The sequence below is a fragment of the Triturus cristatus genome, chromosome 10 (genome assembly GCF_964204655.1).
Source record: "Triturus cristatus chromosome 10, aTriCri1.1, whole genome shotgun sequence".
NCBI lineage: Eukaryota > Metazoa > Chordata > Amphibia > Caudata > Salamandridae > Triturus > Triturus cristatus.
This window is the reverse complement of record NC_140593.1, coordinates 655,339,108-655,359,965: the sequence shown is the minus strand read 5'-3', so window position 1 is coordinate 655,359,965 and position 20,858 is coordinate 655,339,108. Positions and strand designations below refer to the sequence as shown.

Genomic DNA, 20,858 nt, shown 5'->3' with positions numbered 1-20,858 from the left:
ATGTTTCACATGTATATATACCTGAGGGATGTCAGCATTTGTATGATCTCACACATTCACCTAGGAATGACCCACATAAATGCAAGCTTGCAAGCAGAATTGCTTTTACCATTCACACACTCTTTGCAACTTTTGAACTGTTTGTCATACCAACATGGGACCTATTGTGCTATCTTAGCCATTGCTATTTCTGTTCTCCACACGGTACTAGTCACTTAATTGCTGTTGCCAGTTGCACATTGCATGCTGAGCTTGAAAAGTACATTTATTGATACAATAAAGCAAGTAGCAAGGTATGACGGCAGGTAAATAATCAAGAGACACTTACAGTAAGGATGAGGATGTCCATGCACAATCCCTACAAAAAAACCTTTTCGGACATATAGGTGAGAGTAAGATTTAACTGTGAAGAAAGGAAGAGTTTCCAACATACGTTCATCTCACAGAGGAAGGCCACAAATAATTAGGTGATAATCCAGTGACAATGAGAAATAGGACATTTACATTTTTAGGGTATGCTGTCAGTACAATGAGCACCGGACAGTGTAGATTTAGGATCATTTGGCAATAGGTGATGCTAACGCGCCATTTTCCGGACGACTGGAAATTCATCAACATCATCTTCCTCAGATGTATGTGTTGTCTCAGCTGATGGTGTTATCAATGATCCTGTAGACACAGGAGGCATACACACATCAGGAGCTGAAGATGTGGAAGGCAGATTTCCTGCATCATTTCCCTGAGCCAACATGTAAGGCAGCAATGCCCTGAGCATGACTTGCTGGTTTGCCAGCACTGCCGCAACATCCCGTTGGTAGGCAGCCAAGGCGGTAAGGTATGTATCCTGTTTCTGACCCATGGCTTCAAGTATGTTCTGGATGGCCCTCAGCCTGTTGGCAACTTCAAGGGTGCCACTTGTGGTGGGCATTTGCTCGTGCCTCTGCTGCATGACAACAGATATGCCATTCAGGGCCTGACACAAGCCACGTTGTGGAGCATCGGTGCCTCTTCCATTTTCTGCACTGCCACAACCTGAGCTTAGACAACTGAGGACCCCCTCTAGGGTGGCTGCCATGCTCTCCATCCCTTTCCGCACCTCATGTACCAACTGGCTCTGCACTTCAACAACACGTTGTTCAAATACATTTAGCGTGTCCTGCGATTGGGGAGGTTCAGATGTTGTGGGAGATGGTGTACGAGGGTTTCCAGACAAGTTATGTGGAGACCCCACAATGCCGCTTGACCTTCTTGTGCCGGGAGAGGGTGTTTGAATCGATTGTAACAGCTCCTGGAGGAGGCCTTGGTCCAGGCTTGGCACACTGTCACCCTCCTCATCAGCCTCTTCAAACACAGGTTGCTGCTCATGAGTAGGCGTTGCATGCCCTGAAATGTAACAAAATGTAGGTTGATACTCATGTTTGACATCTGGTCTCAAGATTCTACCTTTTGTGTTCACATCACTTTGTAACTATGATGTAGGTCAACAGAGCAAAGTTCAAGCTATACATCATCAGATAAGATTTTCAAATTTTGGTTACAAAATGTCCTAGTTGCGTTTAAAATGTGTTTCCTATCACATGGCACATGGCCAGACAGGCCAGGCCTGAAGCAGTGCATGCACCTTTGCACCATTTTGCAAGTGTGCATGCCTTGATGGCTGTATTGTTGACGGCTAGGAAAGGGCACCTTCCAGCACTGTAGCAAGTCCAAGTGGCATTATGCCACCTCTATGTGTGTGACAGAAATCAGTCCACATTTTATGAGGAATTGACACATGGAATTGTTAACTTTTCACATCATCCCACCTGTCATAACCATCCCTGGTGTGGTGTTTGGATGTGACTCATTTCCCATGTTTACATGCTAATTTTGATATGTTGTAATGATACAGATTCCTGCCAATTTGTCAGGCCCCTTGCACCACCATTACAACCCTTTCATGCATACTTGGATTTATGCACAGGTAGCACAAGAATTTTGGTGAAGAAGACAAACAAAGACATTTTTGTGGGGTCACAAACAGCAACACCAATGTTAAAACAAAATTTTACCATTTTGTCAATATAAACTCTAACATGTTTCCAAGGCCATGTAAAGGTATACTAAATTGCCATACGTAGACTTGTTCAAATGCCATTGATTAGCATGCAACAGTGGGATTGTTGAGATTTGATGAAACAGCGGGACAGAGGTGATACAGGGTGTATGAAATAATGTGAAGCATTGTACTTGGTGACCTTGTGCACTGATACTTCACTATTGACATGAACATTAGTGACATACCAGTTGCACAAGGCCATTGTAATTTGGAAAATTGATGTTACTGTGTCTCCCTGGTTTTCATATGAACTTGTGTCAACTGTAAAATGACAAATGTGAGCGGAACTGGATATCTCTACAGGCACTGTTGACAAGCATAGCCTACTTAGCTTGACATGTTATATGGCACAACAGGGTCATGAATGTACAGTATCAGACACTTACATGTCAAACAATGTTAATTGTCTGTGTTTAGAGCACCTCCGCGATTTGAGAATGGTTTGAGAATGTAAATATTATCCTAGGCTGCTTATACACACACAGCATGAGCATGTATATTGAAGCTACATTTAAATCGTTTGATAATGGATTAGTGTAGACACAATGGGGCATATGTACATGGACTTCACGCCGCCGTTGCGTCATTTTGTTTTTGGTAATGTTGTATTTTGTTAATTGCCATATGTAGAAGTTGCTGCTACCTGGAGTTTGCGGCACTTTTCTGACCAAAATGTACATTTGAAAGATTGTCACTTCTGTTAGTGGTACTTAACAAAATGGAAATGCAAGTTAGGCGGTCACATCCAAAAACTGCAGCAAAGCCAATTTTGCAATAGGTACAAATATTTTCTAATATGTTGCAAAACAAACTCCAGTTAGAGGCATTTTTTAAGCCCAGGAAATAGCTGATTTGAAAAATGTGGAAAACTTTTGGGGCCATATTAGCAAGAAATGGCGATAACTCTCGCTAACCTAGGTAAGCGCTAGTTCTTTTTATCGCTGTCGATCCCTACAAGTTATCGCCCTGTTAGCGACGTATTACCAACGTGTTGCTGACAGGCGATAGTTTCCGGGAAGACTGCCGCTAACGTTAGCGTGATGGCGTTAATGAAACCGGCGATAGCGGGCGGAATCCACCGAAAAGCCCATCCCGTTAGAAAAAGGCACCCTAAGCAGCAAGTGTGGACTTAGCCTATCAGTCCCCCTCCAACATAAAAAATGTAGAAAAAAAAGTTTAAATGCAGATTTGAGCAGCCAGGGCCAAGTGCAGCACATATCAACAACCCCCTCAAACCACCCAGCATCCCGGCGGACCAGGATGAGAGTCTGGATGCCTCGCTGGACATGCGTCTGGTTCCTGGATCCCTTGCTGGACCTGCTTCTGTGGCCTGGAGTTGGGTGTGGAATAGCTGTGGAGTCGATGAGCCGTTGCTGAAGACATTACTTTGCGAAGATCGCCCATACATGGTGGTGAAGTCTGGCAGGTCACATGGAGACATGTTGCTGACCTGTGTGAGAAGCCAATGGTAGAGGTGATCCTACGCACCAACGTTGTGAGGTCCACTTTGCATACTATACTCCACCACTACACCAGGGTGCATGGAGGGGATTGCCAATGGTGGGTGCCGTCTCCCTGCATCACAGGACGTGATGATGTTGGGCTGGCCAGATGCTCTGGAGGGTGAGGCCCCTGTGCTATGCCAAACTTGTGTGCTCTGAGCGCTACAACTACACACCTAAGGGAGCCCTGCTGCATCAACTGCATCAGGTGGTCCACCAGTGGACTACGTGGTGACTGCTGTACCCAGACCAGTGAAAGCACACCTGGCTCAGGCTCCTGCTGGCTGAGTCACGGATTTGGAGTGAGTGCAGTGGACAGCGCCACGGGGTCAATGTCCAGAGAAGGAGAAGGTGAGTCGCGTAGTGCAGGAGGGCCGGGGGGGAGTTGCTCATGCCAATCACACATAGATGATGCACCACTAGAGAAGAGTGTTGCCCCAGCACCTCAAGCAGGGCAGGAGAGGAACAATCATCACATGATGAAAACCCAATTAATCAATCACTCAGGGGAATTGTAAGCGCGCTACTCACCCATGTCTCGTATCACTGAGGGGGGGGGGTGCAGATCTGTTAGCGGAAGAGCCAGGTCTTGAGGGTCTTCCTGAAGGTGTTCAGGGAGGGGGCACCTCTGATATCTGCTGGTAGCTCATTCCAGGTATTGGATGCGATATGGGAGAAGGATCTTCCGCCTGCTCTGGCTCTGTTGATGCATGGGGTTTTGAACAGTGCGAGGTTGGAAGATCAGATGTCTCATCTGTGTACGGGAAAGTTGATTCTGTTGTTAATGTATTTGATTAAGTTGTTGTGTAGGCATTTGTAGGCATGAGTGATGATTTTGAAGGTGACTCATATCACCACGGGGAGACCGTGGAGTCTACATAGGTGTTGGCTGATGTGACAGTGCAGGGGGATGCCGTGGAGGAGTCTGGTGGCGGTGTACTGTCATGTCGGAAGTTTGCAGAGTAGGGCTTTGTAAATGGTGGCATACAGTGAATTTCTATAGTCCAGACTGCTGGTGATGAGTGCATGGATGACTGTCTTCCTTGACTCTGGGGTTATCCATTTGAAGGTCTTGCTGAGGATGCACAGGGTGTTGAAGCAGCTGAAGGTGACGGCGTAGACCTGTCTGTTCATGGTGAGGGATGGGTTGAGTACGATGCCGAGGTTACTGGCGTTGTCTGAGGGGCTAGGTGGGCTTCAGAGGGAGAAGGCCAACAAGTGGTGTCCAATGCTGAAGGTGTGGTTTCAAGGACAAGGACTTCTGTCTTCTCTGCATTGAGCTTCATGCAGCTGTTGGTCATCCAGACTACGACGTCCTGCATTCCTTTCTGTAAGTCGAGTCTGATGGTGGTGGGGTCTTTGGTGAGGGAGAGGATGAGCTGGGTGTCATCAGCATAGGATACGATGTTGAGGCCGTGTTGTTGGACGATGACGTCGAGGCTGCCCTGTAGATGGTGAAGAGGGTCGGCCTCAGAGATGAACCCTCTGGGACTCCGCAGGTGATTTACGTGGTATCGGAGAGGAAGGTTGTCAGTCTGATCCTTTGGCCTCTTCCGGGGACGAATGATTGGATCCAGTCGAGGGTTGTTCCTTGTAATCCAGCGTCATGTAGTCTGGCGACTAGTGTGCGGTGGGAGACGGTGTCGGAGGCCGCTTAAAGGTCGAGTATGATGAGGGCTGTGGAGTGGCCTTAGTCCAGGAGGGTGTGGATGTCATCTGTAGCCGCGAGTAGGGCAATCTCGGTGCTGTGGTAGATATGAGGAGGGCAGGGGTCGGTGTGGTCCCCCGAGTGGATTCCTGTCATGATCAAGGCGGTGTATTCAGCTGTGACCGGCGTCCAGGTGGGGATGGTGGGATGGCTGGTGTGTTGGGGGGCTTTGGGCCAGCTGTAGGCATCTGGTGGATGGACAGCAAAGTTGTTGTGGAGTATTTTTGATCTTGAGGTGGAACTAGGTTCCACGGTTATCGCAAAGCTCTTGGGACAGGGTGATGTCTGTGGCTTTGCTTCAAGGGTTGGTGAATTCATGAATGACCTTGAAGAGTTGCCTCGAGTTGGTGGAGTTGTTGAGGATTTGGTTGTGGTAGTCCCTCATGACGTCCTTGTAGGTGGTGTAGATTTCAGGTGTCTTGGTGTTTCTCCAGTTCTTCTCCAGGAATCTGCGTATTGCTTCTTGGGTCTCAGGTGGCTTTCCTGGGGTGCTGTTTGTCGGGCTTGCGTAGCGGGGTGAGCTTGTATGCGCAGTTGGAGATCCAAGTGTGGAGTTCACTGGCTGCGACGCTGGCTGTGTTGGAGGTTGGTGTGGTGGTTAAGGTCTGGCGTCAATGGAGGCAGGTGAACTGGCCATGGGTCATGTTTGGCAAGGCCTGTTGTCAGTCTCTGAGTTTTCCGTGGTTGAGTCCGTGGAGGGTAACTGAGCTGTAGCAGTAGCTGGCTCGAGATCCATGGTTCCTGGCACTGGTTGCGTTTGGGACACGGATGGGCGCAGATGGGCTTGCCTTAGGCGTGCCTTCAGCACACCAGCAGCGTGCATCTGCTGCGCGACTGCGCAGCGTGTGCCATTAAGTAGGTGAGGGTGGAGGAACGATCATCTGGGATGCGGAAGTGCATGAGGACAGGGTGCAAGCTGCAGGGGTAGCATCCGCGGGAATCGGGAAGTGCGGGCTCAGAGAAGACAGAAAAACAGAATGAAAAGGGAAAAACAAGGGATGACTAACTGATGTGATCATGCTATGTATCCTCAAGGCATGGGAGGGTGGGTAGGACTGCTTCAAACACGGAGCAGGGCATGGGCGGATTGGCGAGGCAACTCAAGTGCGCAGTGACTGTTCGGTCGGCCCACCCATGATGCACAAAGCAGTCATGTGCACTTCCCTGTTCGCAATGCAGGCTGCATTTCAGCCTGCATGCAGAACATGACCACCCTCCGGCCTGTGGCTGCATGACTTGTCCCATTGCCAATTACCAGTCACACCGCTGCATCAAAGCATTGTGATTGACTCAGGGGAGGAAGCCTGGCTGCCTACTTCCTTTTCCTGGAAGCAGACGTAGGAAAGCAAGAGGTACGAAGACATGGGACACGGCTTCGAGGTAAGACTTCCCTCAATAGATTTTTAGCAACACCCGCTCACACACACATCCTCGCATCTATGCACCATTCAGTGTTCTTCAATCAATGTTGGCCGCTGTGCGCCCATGCAGAGCAGGCATACCACTCTTGTGCCAAAGGCACATACATACTTGCAACGCATGCCATAACATTGCATTCCATTCCAATGCATACCAATATTAGGCATATTGCAACTGTAGAGTGGGTGTTGCATAGCGGAGACTTTAAGAACACTGTTCCCACTTCGGTGAGTGAAAACCAAAACTATCCTTGTCACCACAAACGCAACCGAGAAGCCTGGAATTCCTTTATGAGCACCCACAACACACCCAAAAATCTCATTTGAGACTAATGCACACCCCATTTTTCATTTTCAACACCAATATACACGCCATTCTTCATATTTTACCCCAAAAATACACCCTATTTTTCATAATTTGCCCCAAAATAAACCCAATTTTACATATTTTACCTCATAATACACCCCATTTTTCATATTTTACCCCAAAATAAAACCCAATTTTTCATATTTTACCCCATAATACACCACATTTTTCGTATTTTACACCAAAATACACTCCATTTTTCATATTTTACCGCAATAAACACCCAAAAGAAAATGTTTACATCGAAACCCATACCCACCTGAAATACTTAAATTACACCATTATTGACCTCACAATGCCTTGTATTCAAATGCGATGTAATGGCACCTGTGTTGTCAGAGTTGCGTTGTTAACAATGTACTGCCTGCGCTGTAATGGGCATCTCCCGAGCTAAAGGCAACCATAGGCTACGCTGTTTGCGTTTGACTGGCCCTGGACCACGCTCAGCATCAAGGATCATTCCTCTTGGACACTCCACCAATACGATGCCAGCACCTTCCTTGCCATCAACCCTGGACGCCACCTCGCCTGCCAGGACCAACCTCTGCTCCGGACATCGCCATTGCCATCACTGACGACTGCAGTGTCACCTGCAAGAGGTACCCCAACCATCAGAGAGGAGGCATTGACATCATACAAAAGAACACTCAGACTGACCTTGCACTCTAATGTGCCAAGGGTGACCATGGACTACGGCAACTCCAAGATCCTGACCAGGCCCATGAACATCCTCTGTGGCACCCTCATGTGCAGACCCCCCCGGACCATGGCTCCCATTCTCCAACGCCATTAGACCTCATTGCACCCCAGGGTCTCCCATCCACAGACAGCATCCAACTCGGTGACCTCAAGTTCCACCTCGGCAGCCCAAGTGACCAGAGCACCACCCCCTCCTGGGGGAAGTCACTAACATCAGACGCAAGCAGCAAGGCACCTCAACAGGCCACATAGCAGGACAGACAGTCGAGCACGTAACCTATGCCAGCGGGTACTTCCACTACATCCACGACTTCGGACTCTCCTGGCACTACCATCATTGGATGAATCAAATTTTCAAATTGCCCACCGGACGCCACAGCCATCATTGGACCCCCTCGCAGCTGGATCAAGACCACCGCTGAACGTCTCGTCAACTCACTCGAATTGACACTCCACCAATGCTTACAAATGATGACACTGCAGCGCACAACCACCACTGGTGGATCTCAAACAACGCCATCATTCGGGCACCCCTCATGAACGGCACTGCGTCAGTACCTTCCGCCTGTCTCATGGCAGGCGTGAAGGTGGGGAAGTGCCATGGGGATAGGCTGCCCCAATGCATTGCTGGAGTTGCGTCGTGGTTGTGACACGACTGCAGCAGTGCGTGACTTTAGTGCAAACAGATTTGTCATGATTCCTGACGTATCTGTCATTAATTGCGCCATGGAGCACTGTCCAGTGAGTACTGCACATCCATGCTGTTGCAAGGGGGGGCATAATGAGAAGTGTTGCAACGCTGTCTGGTCGCAGCTACACTTTTCATGCCTGGGGCCCAGGAATGCGCACTACCTTATTGATGGTGCGCATTCCTGCAGTGTATTTTTGTCACAGGGCAGTGCTGCAGCATTGCTTGCAGCGCTGTCCAGTACCAAACACATGCATAGATGTGGGCCCAAGACTTATCCCCCTCCTTAAGAACAGCTATTTTCTGGTCTTAAGTTCCTGCAGCTAACGGGCCTTAGCCTGACTTTTTTTGTTGCTTTGCGGGTCCGGGCCAGCCTTGCTAATAGGGCGAAGTGCGGTTAGCGGGATTTTTTGCAATATTTAGAGATGGAACGCCTATCTTCAATCAATCAATCAAAGACATTTATAGAGCGCACTACTTACCCGTAGGGTCTCAAGGCGCTGTGGGGAGGGGGGTGCCGCTACTGCTCGAACAGCCAGGTCTTCAGCTTCTTCCTGAAGGAGAGGTGGTCTTGGGTCAGGCGCAGGTCGGTCGGGAGGGAGTTCCAGGTCTTGGCGGCCAGGTGGGAGAAGGACCTTCCTCCTGTAGTCGCTCTTCGTATGCGGGGGACGCCGGCGAGGGCGTGGTTGGCTGATCGGAGGTGGCGTTTGGGAGCGTAGAAGTTGATTCGGTTGTTGAGGTAGCTCGGGCCTTGGTCGTGTAGGGCTTTGTGTGCGTGGGTGAGGAGGCGGAAGGTGATTCTTTTGTTGACGGGGAGCCAATGTAGGTCTCTCACATGTCCGGAGATGTGGCTGGTTCGTGGGATGTCGAGGATGAGTCTGGCTGAGGCGTTCTGGATCCGCTGGAGTCTCTTCTGGAGCTTAGCGGTGGTACCGGCGTAGAGGGCGTTGCCGTAGTCCAGTCGACTAGTGACGAGGGCCTGGGTGACGGTCTTCCTGGTCTCGGTGGGGATCCACCAGAAGATCTTCCGTAGCATGCGTAGGATGTTGAAGCACGCCGAGGAGACGTTGTTGACTTGCCTGGTCATGGAGAGGGAGGAGTCCAGGATGAAGCCCAGGTTGCGTGCGTGGTCTGTCGGTTTGGGTGCGGTGCCCAGGGCGGGAGGCCACCAGGAGTCGTCCCAGGCGGAGGGTGAATAGCCCAGGATGAGGACCTCCGTCTTGTCTGAGTTCAGTTTCAGGCGGCTGGTCGTCATCCACTCGGCTACCTCTTTCATCCCTTCGTGCAGGTTGGCTCTGGCGGCGGCGGGGTCGTTGGTCAGGGAGAGGATCAGCTGGGTGTCGTCGGCGTAGGAGATTATGCTGAGGTTGTGTTGGCGTGCGATGGCCGCGAGGGGGCTCATGTAGACGTTGAAGAGGGTGGGGCTCAGCGAGGATCCTTGAGGGACGCCGCAGATAACTTCGGTGGCCTCTGACTTGTACGGTGGTAGGCGGACTCTCTGTGTTCTTCCGTCGAGGAAGGAGATGATCCATTCCAGAGCCTTCTCCTGGGTACCGACGTTGCTGAGGCGCTGTACTAGGGTGCGGTGGCAGACAGTGTCGAATGCCGCGGAGAGGTCTAGGAGGATGAGGGCCGCTGTTTCTCCGTTGTCCATCAGGGCTCGGATGTCATCGGTGGCGGTGATGAGGGCGGTCTCGGTGCTGTGGTTGGCTCGGAAGCCAGACTGTGAGGGGTCGAGGGATCCATTCGTCTCAAGGAAGGCGGCCAGCTGCTTGTTGACGGTCTTCTCGATGACTTTGGCTGGAAACGGGAGGAGCGAGATGGGGCGGTAATTCTTGAGTTCGGTGGGGTCCGCTGTGGGTTTGTTGAGTAGAGCGCTGAGTTCGGCGTGCTTCCAGCTCTCAGGGAAGGTGGCGGTGTCGAAGGATGTGTTGATGATGTCTCGCAGGTGGGGTGCGATGACAGCGTCGGCCTTGTTGAAGACGTGGTGAGGGCAGGGGTCGGTCGGCGATCCGGAGTGGATTGAGTTCATCGTGCGGGTTGTGTCTTCGGTGCTGATCGGAGTCCAGGCGTGGAGGGTGGTGGTGGGGGGTGGTTGTTCGGTCGTGGTGTGCGTTGGTTGGTTGTTGAAGCTGTTGTGTATGTCCGCGATCTTGTTGTGGAAGTATGAGGCGAGGGAGTTGCAGAGGTCTTGCGATGGGGTGATGTCGTTGCTTCCTGCGCTGGGGTTGGAAAGCTCTTTCACGATGTTGAAGAGTTCCTTGCAGTTGTGTGCGTTGTTGTCCAGCCGGTCCTTGAATGCAGTTTTCTTGGCGGCGCGGATCAGCTGATGGTGCTTCCGGGTGGCAAGCTTGAAGGTGGTCCTGTTGTCCGGTGTTGGTTCCCTTCTCCAGACTTTCTCGAGGGCTCGGCAGTTCTTCTTGGAGCTCTTGAGTTCATCGGTGAACCATGGGGCTTTCTTGCTGCCGGGTCTGCTGGGCGGGGTCCTCAGCGGGGCGAGCTCGTCCGCGCAGTTGCTGATCCACTTCGTGAGGTTGTCGGCGGCCTGGCTGGGGTTCGGTGAGCTGGCAGGAGGGTGCTGGCTCAGGGAGGTGGCTAGCTGGTCGGCTGTGATCTTGTTCCAGCTTCTGCGGGCAGCCTGTTGCTGGTGGTGGTGGGTCGTCGTTCTTTTGAAGGTGAAGTGGACGCAGCTGTGGTCCGTCCATTGAAGCTCTGTGGCGTGGCTGAAGTCGATGTCTGTGCTGGATGAGAAGACTGCGTCGAGTGTGTGTCCGGCGAGGTGGGTGGGGGTGGACACCAGTTGCTTGAGTCCAAGATTGGCGAGGTTGTCGAGCAGGGTGCTGGTGTTGCGGTCGTTGTTGTTCTCCAGGTGGAAGTTGAGGTCCCCCAGGAGGATGTAGTCAGCGGAGGGGAGGGCATGCGGGCTGACGAAGTCGGCGATGTCCTCGCTGAATTGGGTGCGTGGTCCCGGAGGTCGGTAGATCAGGGTGCCTCTGAGGGTGGTCTTCGGGTCGGTGTGGATCTGGAAATGCAGGTGTTCGGCGGTGGTCAGGGTGTTGTCGGTGCTGGTCGTGAGACGGATGGTGTTCCTGTGGATGATGGCGATGCCTCCTCCCATCTGGTTGGCGGTGCGATCCCTCCGGGTGATCTTGTAGCCCTCTGGGATGGCGATGGCGATGTCGGGAGCTGAAGAGGCGTTCATCCAGGTCTCCGTGAGGAAGGCAACGTCTGGAGCTGTGGTGTCGAGGAGGTTCCAGAGTTCGATGGCGTGTTTGTGGACGGAGCGGGTGTTGAGCAGGATGCACTTGAGGAGGGTGCTGCTGGTGTTCGACTTGGCGGGTGCTGGTGTGAGGCAGGTCCGGATGCAGGTGAACTTGCAGGCGTGGCAGCTGAAGGGTCCGTGGGTGTGTCTCGGGGTGGCTTGGTGGCATCCCGGGGTTCGGCCGGTGTTGAGTGCATTGAGGGTGGCGGCGTCGTACATCTGGCGGGTGGGCTGGGGTCTTCGGGAGCCAGGGGTTCGGGCGCTGGGCGCGGGCCAGGCACGGACGGGCGCAGACGGGCTTACCTTTGGCGCACCTTCGGCGCACAATCGGCGCGCCCGCTGCGCGTCAACGCTGCGCGTTCGCACGGTCGCCATATATGGCGAAGTGCGCGGGGGGGCGGAGCAGCTGGGATGCGGGAGCGGGGAGGGTACAGAAGGCAAAAGGGGCGGGGTTTCGCGGTGGTGGCGGGAAGCGGGGAGGGAGGGTGAACGGCGGCAAAAACAGCGGCAAACAGGAAGGAAATACACAATACAGAAAAAAAACAGGCAATACAATTTAACAAAGCAGATGACAAGGCAAAAACAGCAGGGGCAGGTTAGGAGAGCAGGGACCACGCCGCTCGGGGGCCGGGGGCGTGGTCACGCGCTGGTAGCGAGGCAGTCAAGGCAGGGAGGGAGAGCACACGCAGCAGCTGGTGGCCGTGCGGCGCGGGGGTGTCCTAGAGCTAGGTCACACTCACCTGCGTTGCACGGTCGCCATATATGGCCAAGTGCGCGGGGGGGCGGAGCAGCTGGGAGGTGGGAGCGGGGAGGGTACAGAAGGCAAAAGGGGCGGGGTTTCGCGGTGGTGGCGGGAAGCGGGGAGGGAGGGTGAACGGCGGTGAAAACAGCGGCAAACAGGAAGGAAATACACAATACAGAAAAAAAACAGGCAATACAATTTAACAAAGCAGATGACAAGGCAAAAACAGCAGGGGCAGGTTAGGAGAGCAGGGACCACGCCGCTCGGGGGCCGGGGGCGTGGTCACGCGCTGGTAGCGAGGCAGTCAAGGCAGGGAGGGAGAGCACACGCAGCAGCTGGTGGCCGTGCGGCGCGGGGGTGTCCTAGAGCTAGGTCACACTCACCTGCGTCGCACGGTCGCCATATATGGCCAAGTGCGCAGGGGGGCGGAGCAGCTGGGAGGCGGGAGCGGGGAGGGTACAGAAGGCAAAAGGGGCGGGGTTTCGCGGTGGTGGCGGGAAGCGGGGAGGGAGGGTGAACGGCGGCGAAAACAGCGGCAAACAGGAAGGAAATACACAATACAGAAAAAAAACAGGCAATACAATTTAACAAAGCAGATGACAAGGCAAAAATCATGTCATTAGCGAAATTTATTGCTGGCATGCAAGGCAATTGAAAAACCAGTTGCTACCGCTGGAAAGCTGTTGCTAACACCTGTTAGCGACAGCTTGCTAATAGGGAGATAAATATATCACCACTTTAGAGGCAAAAAAGTGCTGCTAATGCGGCGACAGTCCCTTGCTAATATGCCCCTTGGTGCCTCTTTTCTGAATGTTTTGGAGCTGGACAGCGCCACAAGCAATGTAGCTGTACTGCCATGCAACAATAAATACAGGGCAGGAATGCGCTCCATCAATAAGATAGTGCACATTCCTGGGTACCTTTGATGAAAAGTGTTGCATCACTGCAACAGCGTGGGAACACTTTTCTCTAGGCCCTTCTTGTGACAACATGGATGGGCTGTATTCACTGTACGACGCTCCATGTTGCAGTTAATAACAGATACATCAGTCATCCTGACATATCTGTCAGCGCTTAAGTCATGCATTGCTGCAGTTATGTCACAAGCATGAATCAAGTCCAGCAATGCATGGGGCTAGCCTCTCCCTGTGGCACAGCGTCACTCTTACGCCTGCCATGATGCAGGTGTAAGGTACTTACGCAGTGACGCCCTACAATTTTAGTAAGGAAATCTGATAGATTGCACAGCACCACTCCTATGAGTGTTTGTTGCTTGTGAACGCCCACCCTGCATACGTCATACCTGATGCAGGTATGATGTTGCACAAGGCTTCACAAGCTCACGAATATGCCTAAAAGCTTACCTTTGCAAATACAGCTAATCGTGGAGATAAAATCATGTAGGAAATACGTCAAGAAAAATAACCCACCAGCAGGGTGAAAGTGTCAGAAGGGGCTCATGAATGAGCCCCCCTGTCCTTTCCAACTACATAGGTGCACAATGGCTGCCATGCACCAACGCATGCACACTTGCACCATGGTGCAAGGGTGTCTCTGTTTTGGAGTTGATTGATGTGGCTCCATCTCTTCTCAAGACGTCAGCAGTGGGGCTGGACTTGTGGAGGGTGGGAATAAAGAAGTTGGCTGTCTTGGAGTGTTGTTTGCCAGGTTTTGTCATGATGGGTGCCAGGTTGTATGCAGATGTTTGGAGATCCATTGATGGAGGTTGAGTGCAGCGGTGTTGGGGTCTGTAAGAGTTGGTGAAGTGGTGGTGCTGAGGGAGTTGATGTGAAGTTTTTTGATGGTCTAGATCCAGCTGCAAGGGTGGGGGCAATGATGGTGATGGTGTACAATGGGCGTGGTGAAGGTGTGATGTAAAGAATGATGGTTGGTACAGGAGAGTCCTGTGGTGCAGCTGGAGTTGAAGATCCCAGTGGTGGAGAAGACAGGCCCATGCGTGTGTCCGAATATGTGGCTTGGTGCAGTGACTAGCTGATTGAGTCCGATGTTGGCAAGATTCCCCAGGAGGGAGGTGATGTTCTTGTCCCTGGGGTTGTACATGTGGAACTTGAAGTCTCTTAGTAGGATGTTGTTGGTGGATGGGAGAGCCTAGGGTGAAATGAGGTCTACAATAACCTCGGTGAATAGGGGTTCATGGCCCGGTATGCCTGTAGATGAGGGTGCCATGGAGGTTGGGGTGGGTCTGGATCTGAAGGTGGAGGTGTTCCATGGTCACTGGTGGCTCATTAGAGTGCGTGGTCAGCTGGACTGTGTTTTTTCAGACGATGGCAATGCCTCCTCATGAACACTCAGGGAGGTCCGTGCAGGTGAATTTGTGGGAGTCTTGGATGGTAATGGAGATGTCCAGTCCGGGGCGGAGGGTCGTCCATGTTTAACTGAAGAAGGCAATGTGTGAAGAGATGCCATTGTGGAGGGACCACACATTGAGGAGGATGCAGATGAGCCAGTTGGCTGCACTGTTGTTTGGCTGATTGGCAGCAGGCACTGGTGGGCTGATGTAGCAGAGGGTGCTTTTTCAATTTTGACAAGCGCAGGGTGCAAAAGAGTTCTACTGTGTCATTAGATGGCAGGTGGTGTGGGGTTTAGGCTTGTTGACAAGGAGGGTGCCAGCATCATAGCAGTGTAGTGTCCGAGAGGAAGGGTCCTTAGTGCTGGGTAAGGTCTATGGGAGGATGGACACAGACGGGCTTGCCTTTAACTCGCATTTGACGCCTCAATGGCATGCCCGTTGTGCATGCCTGCTCTTGGTCTGGCATTAAGTATTGCTTCAGGGGGCAATGGTCAGCTGGGAAGTGGGAAATGCAAGAAAGGACTCTGGAGGGGGTTGGAACGCAGTGGGGAGCGAGTGTATAAGAAAATTGATTTTTACAATCTTACCTGTAGGCCAGGTCCCACATCTTCCGTGCTCCTACTCTCCTGAGTCTGCTTCCAGGATCAGGAAGCAGGCAGCCAGGCTCCCTTCCCTATGCCAATCACAAAATTGCAATCCGGCCATGTTCTCCATGAAGGATGTACTGCAACCTGCATTGTAAAAGAGGAAGTGCAGATGACTGCTTTGTGCAGCAGGAGAGTGCTGGACAAACAGTATTTGCGCACTTGAGTGGGCACGCCTCACTGCCCCTGCCCCGGCCCTGCTCCGTGAGTGGAGCAGCACAAAGCGAAGGAAACATAGCATGGGTACATGTTAAAGTTTTATTCATGTTGTTTCCTCTTCTTGCACTGCTTGAAAGAAGTTGTGCAATGATCTTTCGCCATAGCGGAAGCTCCGCCACTGGGGGTACATCACACACAGGTGCTAGGCCTGTGTCCGACTCAGACCCCGGACTAGGCCTGGGCAAAAATTTCGTTCCGTTCGCGGAAATTGCGATAATTTGACATTTTTGCGTTCCGCGGAGAGCGCGAAAATGTCAAAAATTCCGGTTTCCGCAGCTTGGCGATAATTTGTTTCTTGCTCGCGCTGTAAAATGATACATTCTCGCGCGCGCGCGATCGCCTTACCTGAATCCCTGCGTTCGCCGACAAGTTTTCTTGATCCGGTCGCGTTCTCCATGAGATGTTTTATTGTTTTTAGCCATTTGCGCTGTCTCGCGACAGTTCGCGCCCGCAGTGACGTCATGCGTCGCGCGATCACGTCTTTCTTCTCGCGATCATGCACCGCGAGAACAACTCAAAACAAGATGGCCGCGCCCGCAAGCAACCACATGGGTAAGTTGGCGACCCGCAACCATGCAGAAAATCTCGCGAACATGCCGGAAAAAAACTTCCGCATCTTTGCGATATTTCTGCTTGTTTGCGATAATTTTAAACATTCTCGCGATAATTTGCGAAGGTTAATTCCGCAAATTCCGCCCACCCCTACCCCGGACCTGCTCTGATATGCGTACCACATTCCACTCATCTACACATTGACACCGTGATGCAATCTGCTGCACTCTTGCCAAGTCTGTGAGTCATCCAGCATGACCTTCAGCCATGCTGAATTTCCCAAGCCTGGGTACAACAATTGCCGCAAAGTCCACTGGTGAGGCTCCCGATGCAGGTTATGCAACAGTGCCGTAATAGGCAAGGAGTTGCTGTGCTCCCACCACACAAATTCTGTGCAGCTCAGGGTCCTCACCCTCCAGAGCGTCCATCCAGCGCAACCTCCTTTGGCCTCTGATGTCAAGAGGCACAGGCCACCATTGTTAATCTCCTCCGTGCACCCCGGTGTAGTGGTGGGACATGGTGTGCAATGAAGACATCCCCACGTTGGTGCGCAGGGGCACTTATGCCGTTCAAATCTCCCAGGGGCACCTGGTGGTCTTCTCAGACAGGTCAGCAACATGTCTCCATGCGACCTGGCAGACCTGACGACCAGGTAAGGGGGATCGCCGTGCCTCAATGGCTACTGCCACGGCCCAGCACCTCCACAACACCTCTGCATCCCACTCCCAGACGCAGGCCCAGTGAAGCCTCGGGCCCCTGGAGACTATCTGCACTTTCCAACTTTTGGATGCCATGGTATTGCAAGGAGTGCACTATGATGAATGTACTACGCATGCTTTTAGTGCGATGTTTTTACTTTGCAAACGGCATTAGTTCGCATAATATTTCTACGCATAATATTATGCAAACTAATGCCGTTTTCAAAGTAAAAAACACCACTACTCTTCCCTAAACCCTAAGTCACTACCCCCAGCATAACTCCCTAAACTACCAAAACACAGCACTACCCTGAACCCTAATATGCTACTCCCAACATTCCCACACTACCCAGCACGACACACCTACACTACCCTTCTCCCTAAAACACTAACCTACACTACACATACACCACAACACTAACCTAAACCCTAAAACACTACCCCAGCACGACCCCCTACTCTACACATACACCACAACACTACACTAAACCCTAAAACACTACCCCCATTACGACCCCCTACACTACGACCCCCTACTCTACATAAACACACCACATCCTCATTACCTCACTCTCCTCGTGGTTCCTCTCTCCTCCTGGGACCTTCCTCACGTCGTCTCCGAGGGGCGGTGCACGTCGTTGTGAGGAAACAGCCTCCGTTTCCTTACAACGACATGGGTCGTTTTCTTTTCAAGCATACCATTACTTCGCATGCGTAGTAACAACGCTTGCGATGTAACAACTTGCGTACTAATGGTACACGTTGGAACATTGCAAGTTTAGTAACGCTTGCGAAGTAATGGTATGCGCAGTAGCAGCCGCGCACTAAAGGTTGTTTACCCACTATGATGAGTGATACATCATTGGTTTTGTCCAGCGATACGTTTCTTTTTATGATTGTAGCCCACATTTTCCTCTTCCCCTGAGACTCTGGCCGTTAATGCTGGTGGGGGTGGGGGTTGTTGCTCAGCGCTGCACTTGGCCCTTGATGCTGCATTCTGCATTCCATTGGTTTTCTTTCCTATTTTTCATTGGAGGAGGACTTAAAGGGTATTTTTGACTCTGAATGTAAATAAAAATCACATTGGGCTGACTAACGTGAATGTTTTTCTTGCGAATGGCCCTTCTGGCAGTTTTTGCCTGGTAACATCAGATTCTGTATCGCCTTCACGGTAGCAGTTTTCACCACGGGTACCTGAGACAATTGCCATGTAGCAACATATTGTAACTACATAACTAACAGGGCGATAGTTTTGGTTGCTAGGCAGCATGGAGAAAACTGCCTCTAACTAGCATTATTTAGCGGCTGTTCTTGTAGATATCCCAAAATATGTTGTCATCTACCTTGCTTAAACTTATCTCTTGCAGTGCAACTGTGACATATGTGTGATTTTGTAGATGTGAGGCTACTGACTCCCTCCTCACACATGTTGCATTTTATGGCTGCTACACATTACAGATATGCTGTATTTGCAAATGTTCTCAGCTATGGTATAGGTTACAAAGTTCTTCACAGTGCTGGCGCCGTGAGACACAACAGTGAATATGTTGTTGTTTAATGTGAACCTTCGTGGTAAATTATGCCTTCTTAATCCCTCCATAGCCAAAACTCTACCCATACACACGCTGTCTGTTGTCAGTGCTATAGCTGTCCCTATAGTACACAGCTTTTGGCAGTACAATGTAAGCTCAGCAATGTGGCCTCCTATACAGGTATTGGACACAGGTATCCTCCACTGTTGATCTAGCTGTACAGTGTCACCAAGAGGGTTTCCTTTGGACTGATAGCTACAAGACTCCTATAAGTAGCGTTATTTAAACACAAACTCGCAATCTTGGAGAAGATCACATTGATCATTCAGGCTATACACATTTCATTTGCACCATTCATGCAATGAGAGTAGAAAGTTAAACCCAAACTCCAAAATATTTATTTCTTTTTAAATCAACAGTTCATCAATACCGTGTAGATAAAAAAAAAATGATTTTTGTACAAACAAATTCAGAAAGAATTTAAATCCAATCTAGGCGACCATCATTGGCAAGATGGCCACCGACTGACTGCAGTACACAGTCGCTCCAAACCACCCTCCTTAATTTTGCCCACAACAAGGGGAAAATAAGGTAACCTAGAAGAATGCTGGAATGAATAGTAAAATAAACCTCTCCTACCTGAGTGTCGAGATTTTGGCGCTTCGGTGGGTTACTAAGACAAGAGCATTACTCGGCAGTGGACTGTTCCCTTTTCGATGTGAAAATCAGCCGGGAAAACTCGAAAGAAATATGCCTCCCAAAGTATCCAAACCCGCGAGAGACACCGGGGCAGCTAAACGAGCACAGCCGCCAGCAGCGGATGGTAAAGGAAATTTCGTAAAGGAGAAAGACAAGGAGGCTTCGATGTTTGCCGGCCGACCGCCCTCGCTGCTTCGTAAGGGTCCGAAACCGGCAGACGCAGGGCTCGATAATGGCGGCATCAGCAGCATAAGCGGTTGCCAGGAGATTGTCACGTCGAAAGGAAGCGCCCCAGGAAAGGACCCGACTCTTAGACAGCCTTCAGTTAAGGAGTCGTTCGCAGTGAAGGTCTCAGAGCCCGCGTATCCTCAGGCATCGACTGCACTACAGGGAGCAGCAGGGCCGTTAGACTCTGAGCAGACCCGGAAGCAACGGCAGAGACAGAACAAGCAGGAAGATGCAGAGGTGGAAGCAGAGGCATGCACGGGTGAGGAGATGGGCTCAGAAAAACGGAGCGACTCCCTTGTTCAAGGACTAAGTAAGACAACACAAAAAACGAATGTTGGTGGGACACTGACTGGGGACATAAAAACGGGAGGTCTAGCAACTAGGAGTATCCCTGGGAAAGCGGTCCCGGCAACACCCGATGGGGAGTGCTTTTTTTCAGTGAATGAGGATTCTGATTCAGAATCCTACCTTTCTAGTGAGCTGGGTGACGGAAGTCAAGATGTAAGCTCTGTTTCAGGTACTGACTCAGACTCCGCAGAAAAATCCTCAGTTCAGAAGGCACCGCCAGGTCATGCTAAACCCCAGAGAATGAAAAGGCGAGCTAAAACAGACTCCCTAAATAGCCCTCTACTTCAAGCATCTGATCCTAAGCTTTGCTGGGATTATTCTGCAACGGCTTCATTGTATCAGGAAGAGGAGGCTGAGGGGGGGGTCAAAGAGGTTGTGAATGAGGGTGCCTCTACTTCAGCACCCTCATTGGGGTTACTGTACAAGACTCTTATCCAGATGCAAGCAGAGGCTAGAACTGAAAGCCGAAGAGCTAAGGTGGCGACAAAAAAGATACAGAGCTCCATGCGAAAAATGAATAAAGTATATGAGGAATTGGCGGATAGAGTATCGCATGTGGAGGAGCGTACATCTAGACTAGAGGATGATGTTTCTCGATGGCAGACTTTCAAGGAATCGCAGGAAAAGATGTCAGAAGACATAAGGTGGAAACTGGAAGACTATGAAAATCGGCAGCGTCAGAACAACATTAGATTACTAGGGGTTGCCGAAGGACTCGAGGGAGAGAACATAAGAGCTTATGTAATAAGTCTGTTAAGGGGGGCTTTTCCAGATGTTACTAAATGGGATTGGGAGAACGAGGTGCAGAGGGCTCACCGATTCCCATTGCTACAAAGGAAGATATATGGGGGGTCACAGGTTCAAAAACCTAGGGCTATCCTTATATATATGGGAACTTTTTTGGCCAGGCAAGAGATTTTGAATAAGGCAAAACCAGAGGCAAGGCGAAGTTATGAGGGGGCCACGTTTTTTGCAAGGCCTGACTTTTGTCACGTCACGGTGGAGAGGAGGTGGCGTCTTAGACAACTGATAGCCCCAATACAGAAGCTGGGTCATGAAGCATTTTTACTTTATCCTGCAAGACTTAAGATCATTGTCAATGGAAACATTAAGATGTTTACCTCTGAGATAAAAGTCCAGTTG

The 20,858-nt window shown here is 51.0% G+C and overlaps 1 protein-coding gene across 1 annotated transcript in view; it reads right to left on the bottom strand.

The window, feature by feature from the left end:
* Window positions 1-577: 577 nt before the first annotated feature.
* The window catches only part of LOC146789860 (uncharacterized), a 31,016-nt gene continuing 10,735 nt past the window's right edge, over window positions 578-20,858 (bottom strand). Inside the window, exon 2 of the mRNA XM_085631212.1 lies at window positions 578-1,383. Coding sequence (XP_085487338.1) covers window positions 578-1,383 — 806 coding nt within the window. The remainder of the gene's footprint in view (window positions 1,384-20,858) is intronic.